The sequence below is a fragment of the Octopus bimaculoides genome, chromosome 1 (genome assembly GCF_001194135.2).
Source record: "Octopus bimaculoides isolate UCB-OBI-ISO-001 chromosome 1, ASM119413v2, whole genome shotgun sequence".
NCBI classification, from domain to species: Eukaryota; Metazoa; Mollusca; class Cephalopoda; order Octopoda; family Octopodidae; genus Octopus; species Octopus bimaculoides.
In genome coordinates this window covers 154,460,692-154,467,685 of record NC_068981.1, presented here as the reverse complement: position 1 = coordinate 154,467,685, position 6,994 = coordinate 154,460,692, and the positions used below count along the sequence as shown (strand labels likewise).

General features: G+C 33.8%; 1 protein-coding gene across 5 annotated transcripts in view; it reads left to right on the top strand.

Moving 5' to 3' along the window:
- The window catches only part of LOC106868434 (inversin), a 385,976-nt gene that overhangs the window by 376,412 nt on the left and 2,570 nt on the right, over positions 1–6,994 (top strand). For 4 of the 5 annotated variants that reach the window (XM_014913697.2, XM_014913696.2, XM_052971770.1 and 1 more), the window contains 2 exons: positions 557–657; positions 1,182–2,546. In XM_014913697.2, the coding sequence (XP_014769183.1) occupies positions 557–623 (67 nt within the window). In that variant the 3' untranslated portion in view covers positions 624–657; positions 1,182–2,546. Of the gene's footprint in view, positions 1–556; positions 658–1,181; positions 2,547–6,994 lie in introns of those variants that run through there. The other variant, XR_001409281.2, reaches the window with a different exon arrangement.

The window sequence follows — 6,994 nt, the reverse complement described above, 5'->3', positions numbered from 1 at the left end:
TATATATATATATATATATATATATATATATATGTATGTATGTATATATGTGTGTATGTTTGTGTTTGTCCCCCCACCATCGCTTGATAACTGATGCTGGTGTGTTTACAACCCCCGTAACTTAGCAGTTTGGCAAAAGAGACCGATAGAATAAGTACTAGACTTACAAAGAATAAGTTTTGGGATTGATTTGTTTAACTAAAGGTGGTGCTCCAGCATGGCTGCATTCAAATGACTGAAACAAATAAAAGAGTAAAAGAGAATACATACACACACACATACACACACACAAATGTGTGTGTGTGTATTATTTACTCTTAATTTTTCTGTTTCATTTTCATCTTTCATGATGATTATGACAGTTTTGATTGCAAAATAATCATTGCAAAAAAAAACAAAAAAAAACAATAAGGATATCTGAGAACTGAATTAATAATAAATAAGTATCTGTCTGTATCTATGTATTTCAGGATAATAATATGCTTGCTTAATTGCTTGATTCTAGAATAATTCATATGAAACCAAGTTGTTTAAATTGTCTGTTTTAACATTACAGAAAACGAGCTGAAGAAGAAGGTAAAAAGAAAGATGACCGACCAACTCCTTCAGATGGAGAAATATGATGCAGGACTATTTTTTTGGTCCTTGTACTTTCTTGTAAGTAAATTTATTTTCTGTTTGCCTTTTTTATTACATAGCATTCATATATAAGGTACTGTTTTGAAATATAGTTTACTACAGAGCAAGTTCTAAATGTTTATTAAATAACTTGTAATAACAACGAAATTTAATATATATATAATTATAATGAATGGGTGGGGGGGAAGTAATTACAAAAAGTTTCAGTGGGTGGGTATTGTGGCATTCATAATTACAGTCAAAGAATATGTTGTGTAGAAAAAAATGCCAATCGCAGGATGTCTTATTGTTTGCAAAATGTGAATGAATGAAAAAATGTCTTGTACATCTGCTTTTCAAATGAATAGCTCTAGTGCCAAACATAGGAAACACTTTAAGAATTGATGGATGGACAAATGAGAAAAAGCAACGTAATTTTTAGTTAGTTGCTGAAAGTTTTTGCATCTAGAATAGAACTACTATTATACCAGTTTTTAGTTTATTGATTACACCTTCTCATATGCTACAATACATATAATTATTATATCAATTCTATTTTCCAGAAATTTGTATGGCTCAACTAATTCTGAAATTCAGAATGAAAAATAATAATCTCCAGTAGGGAAAAAAAATGAATCTCAAGTTCTTCCAATCATTTCTGATTTGATATCATTGTTGCTGTTATGGCTAAAACACTACAATACCTGAAATGATTCACAAATTTTACCAGCATTCTTTTGTAAACATCATTTTGAAATGTTTTGTTTCAAAATGAAACAAAAACTTAACTCAATATTATTATTTCAAGTTTTTAATTTAATGCAGTATTGTACAGCAACTGGCATTCATAAATATTTGGTAAGTACTGACAATTGTTAAATAAATATATACTTAAAGTAAAAGATTAAGGAGAATTCATATTGGAAATATCCATTTGTTATGATCATATTTATACTTCAGTCAGTGTAGGTGTGGTTGTTACACATTTTTAGTACAATGATGTTTTAACTAGTAAACTATTTCTTTTGTTAATCCTACCTTGTTTCATTATAGTTCTACATTCCAAGAGTTTGTGTTTTCTGCTACTTTGAAAACTAACAAACATAGCATTTAATAACTTGGTTCTAGTATTTGATTATCTTAATTCTCAAATTCATTCTAATTCAGTCAACCCTTTAAAAACTATATCGGCTCTGTAGATGAGAGTATATCAATAATGTCATGTACAGGATAGCTGGTTAATGTGTCTAAGCAGTGGGGTTTTTTGGAAGAATGCAGTCTCATGAAATCCTATCAACATATGTCAGAGCACTGCTTTGTTTATTAACACACATTAAATCAACTGTGTTATTGGAATATATTTACTCCGTTGTCACAGAGTGATGAAGTGGTTGTGCTGACACTTGATAGATAGTCAGGACTGAATCATAGCATTTTCTCTTGCTCTGAGCTTCATATGATTTAAATGTCACAAAAGGTTATTTGTTACATACACCCACTCCCCACAACACCATTCCTACAAGTTATAGCTCTTTTAATATACTAGCATTTATTTTTAAGAATTATTGTTTCTGATGATCTGACAACAGGAACAATTTCCTTAATGATAATCTAGTAGTACCATGGTTGACAGGGTGGGGTTAAAAATATACTTCAACTGCAGGACACATGTGTCTACTCTATGAGCCAAAACTGCCAACTAGATTGTGTATGAGTATATTAACACAATTTGCAGCAAGACTACAAACAATCTTTACTAAATTTATTGAATTTGAATATTGAAATCAGTCATTGATTGTTTTATTGAATTTTATATGTGCTTTCGTTGGTTCTTGGCAGTCAATACTGGCACAATTTTTTTTTATAACAAGCTTTAAAATTCTAGAAAGCTTATTTTGTCTTTGTGTTTAATAAACTTTATAAGAAATTGTACTTTTTACTTTGTTAATAAAATATGTCAGCTAAATATGATAAAGTATTTCATTTTTAGATACTGTCAATCTCATTTGACAGGTCATTAATTCATGAAATTAGTATTGTTGATGCTCATCATTCAAGTCACGTATGTATTTTCTGAAAATTAAAGTTAAATATGACTGTCATATTAATTTCCATAGTAATATAGCATTGTATGAAAGCAAAGAATAACCAAAATGTTTTCTGACACACCACCTAAATAACCGGGTGGGTTTTTTTATGTACCACTGACACAAATACAAGGTTACCATCAAAAAAACAAAGACTAACTTTGTGAGCCTGCAAACTCTACCACTTCTAACATTACAGCAGCGACTGTTTGCTTTTACCAAGTAGATCTCTATGTAAACACTCATGCTGAAAAAGCCCACACTTCACCTCTTGTTTTATACACCCAGCAAAACCTCCTTGAGTCTGTCCTTTGCCATCTACATCCAGTCTCACAGTGACATACATATAGTTGTCAAGTGTGAAATTTCTGCCATTATAACAATCAACTGCTTCTCCTTCTTCTCCTTCAAATTGTATGTCTCAGAGCTAACTCCTATTCCTACCAAACTCTTCATTCTCTCTCTGCAGGGATCTCCAGCTATCTATGAAAACAGACTTATAAGTGATGAAGAAAGAGATCTTTATCACAAACTCTTTCTTATTTCTTTACTACCCACAAGGGGCTACACACAGAGGGGACAAACAAGGACAGACAAACAGATTAAGTCGATTATATTGACTCCAGTGTGTAACTGGTACTTATTTAATCGACCCCGAAAGGATGAAAGGCAAAGTCGACCTCGGCAGAATTTGAACTCAGAACGTAGCAGCAGACAAAATACCGCTAAGCATTTCGCCCGGCATGCTAACGTTTCTGCCAGCTCGCTGCCTTCATTTATCACAAACTCTTTCTACAGTGGAGAACCATATAGATTCTGTAGGGCCATATCTATCAGAGTTTTACTTGCTCACCTATGTTGTGCACCTGTGATCTCACCTTAAAAACACAGCAGAAAGCAATGTTGTCCTATTCCACATCAGCAAAGCCTTTGACAATCTCTGACATAGGAACTTAGGTTGTCAACCTATGGTCTTCAACTGTTTTTCAATTATTGAATCGGAAGATTCTTGTTAGACTATATCATTGCTACTTTTGGCAATAGAGCTCTCTCTATGCCACATTTAATTAATTTTAGTTACTGAATAATACCTCCTACACACACATACACACACATTCTTCCTTCTGTATATTAAGCTAACTACTTGCTGTCACTGATAACTATACACAACATCACCATTTTATGATTGTTTTCATCCTGGTATAAGTTAGTTGAGTCATTATGGTCTAAGCCAGTTCTTATTTGAAGTTACTATGGCCCTGAGATGGGTTAGAGGCCCATGCCTCACTCAGATGTTCATTTTTGACTTGGTTCCTATCACCAACCACTTTACAGAGTGTACTGAATATCTTTTTATCATGGTACTGGTGCTAGTGAGGTAGCTTTTCTATCCTATAAGATTATATAGTTCTCACTACTCTATGATGTATTTGTTCACTCAAGGTGACATGTCTGAGAAGGTGGAAGGAAGTGAGCAATGACAGGAAAATAATCACAATGTGTGGTTGATGGTTGAAAGGGCATGATGTAGAAACTGGAGTAATTGGAGTGAGGTGGCAGTACTGACAGACAGACAGACAGATAGGTAGGTAGGTAGACAGATAGATAGTGAGAGAAAGAGACAGAATGTGGTGGATAGTAACAGAGGTGGAATTGGATGATGGTAAAAGTGACAGATGGGTGACAGTAGTAAGTGGCTTGGGGAAGAGGTGGTAGTACAGGTAAGATGTACTGGATACTGCTTTCCTTGGTTACATTGGGAAAATGATAAAGTAAATGGGAGAGAGAGAGTGTGTTGAGGAGATGAGAGATAGAGAGACGAGAGGATATCAGATATGAGGGAGCCAGCAAATATAGGTAGATTTGACAAGGACATATTATGTAAGAGACTCAAATGTGTGCATAAGTACGTATGTACGTATGTATGTATGTATAGACAGGCAGACAGATAGAGATTTAATAGTGAGATAGATTGATTGATTTTTATTTTAATTATCAAAAATTACAGACTCAAGGGCCAAGAGTAAATATTAGAATCGAAATATATATGCTCATATTTTGAGTTCTTATTTTTCATTTTAACTGTTCATATTACCACTCATGTGTATGTGTGTGTAGAAATAAATATGAAAATATGATAAAAATCATAAATAATAATTAATAGAAAATAATCAATAAAAAATGTGTGAGTTGGAAGGTCATTGTTCATAAAATGATGCATGTGTTTATGTGTGGGTGTATATGTATATCTATCAATCTGCCTAGCTATCTGTCTATCTATTTACTCTCTCTCTTTCCACCCCCCATACACATGCATTGTTATATGAATGACTTTACAATTCACACACAAATGCACATACATACATTATTTTTTATTTTCATATTTATTACTGTATTTACATTTTATATTTTATTTTTATATTTATACTAGAGTGATACCATTTTTCTAAATATGGTAGATCTAATATACACACACATGCATACACATATATGTGTGTATGTATATGTCTCCTCCATCACTACCACCATTTTAAAGTCAGTTTCACTATACTTTCATGGTTGAGCAGGTCTATGTGCAGCACTGCATGTTTCCAATCATCTCCATCTTTTGTCATCTCGTCCATGAGGCTCAGCATCACGAGATCAGTCTTTATCACTTTATTCTATCTTCCTTTACCACAGGAGCCATCTACTTTGAGTTCCTTATACTTAGCCAAGTGATGTGCCACCTTTCACTGATGTTTAATCATCTACATACATATGCAAACTATACCTGACTTAAACACTTCTCAACAGATGTACATTACTTTCATGAACAATGACCTTGGGAACATCTTCCATTAGAGATATGACAACCTTTTCATCAGCAGCACTTTTTTGTATCCAGGGCTTCCTAAGAAAATTTTGCAAGGTGAGACAAGACTGCTTTCAGATCCTTGGGAGTATGTCCTTTCAAAGTTAAAAGGGATTATTTTTTCTTAATAGAGGGAGCCCGTAACATATTCATGGGCTCCCCCCTTGACTATCTGGACCTTAGGCTGATATACCTTTTAAAACCTCCACCTTTCTATCTCTTATAAACTCTGCTTGTTGCTTTCAAAAGACCTATTGTCACCAATTATCCTGCACAACACATAGCTGTGTAGTTAAGAAGCTCACTTTGCAACCATGTAATTTCAGGTAGTCTTACTGTGTTGCACATTAGGCAAATGTTTTCTATTATAGCCCTGGGCTGACCGATGCCTTGTGAGTGAATTTAGAAAGATGGTAATTATGTAGAAACTTATCATGCATGTGCATGTTTGTCCCTGACACCACTTGACAACCAGTGTTGGTTTGTTTACGTTCTTGTAACAGCAAAAGAAACTGATAGAATAAGTATCAGATTTAAAAAGAAGTACCTGGGTTGATTTGTTCAACTGTAACCCAATAAAAGGAAAGAATGATATATATATTTTTTATTTCATATATTGTGTTGGTACCATCTGGTACACTCTGTAAAATGGTTGGTATTAGGAAAGACACCCAACTGTAAAAAACTAGGCCAATGCAGGTGTTGGAGCTGAATATATATATATGTCACCTAAAGGCTCTGAAATGGTGCTTCCTATAGAAAAACGGTTTTGATTTCCAAAATATCATCCCAAGGAAAAGGTTTTTAGTTATTAGTAATCAAAATATATAATTTACCTATCTGTCCATCTGTCTTTTATGCTATTCCTCTCTCTCTCTCTATATATATATATATACATATATATATATCACACTCTCTCTCACTCTTTCTCTATAAATGTATGTCTCTCATACTGAGTGTATGTATGTGTGTGTGTGTGTAATGAATTTCATTATGGAGACAGAGTCAAAAGACTCTCACAAAGCATCACCAATGAGCTCAGGAGATATCAGAACAGGAATAGACTTGATGATACGCAAACAGGAGCCTCTGTCACACAGTCTCTGGAGACACCTAAGCATAAGACGTATCAATTAGATAATAAGCGCACGAGAATATCTATCACACAAACGCAGGAGACAGTGTCCCATTTCCATTGACTTCAATTTCCAGTGAGTCTTAGTTTTGCCATGACCATCAACAAATTGCAAGGGCAAACATTTAGGTTGCTAGTTTACACTTTGAAGAGCTCTGCTTCACCCATGGTTAACTTTATGTTGGATGTTCAGGAGGAGGAAGTTAGAAAAATCTTTACATCTATGCACCAAATGGAAAAACACAAAACTTTATTTATCAAGACATTATAACTTGCTCCAAATAATGCAGATATATATAT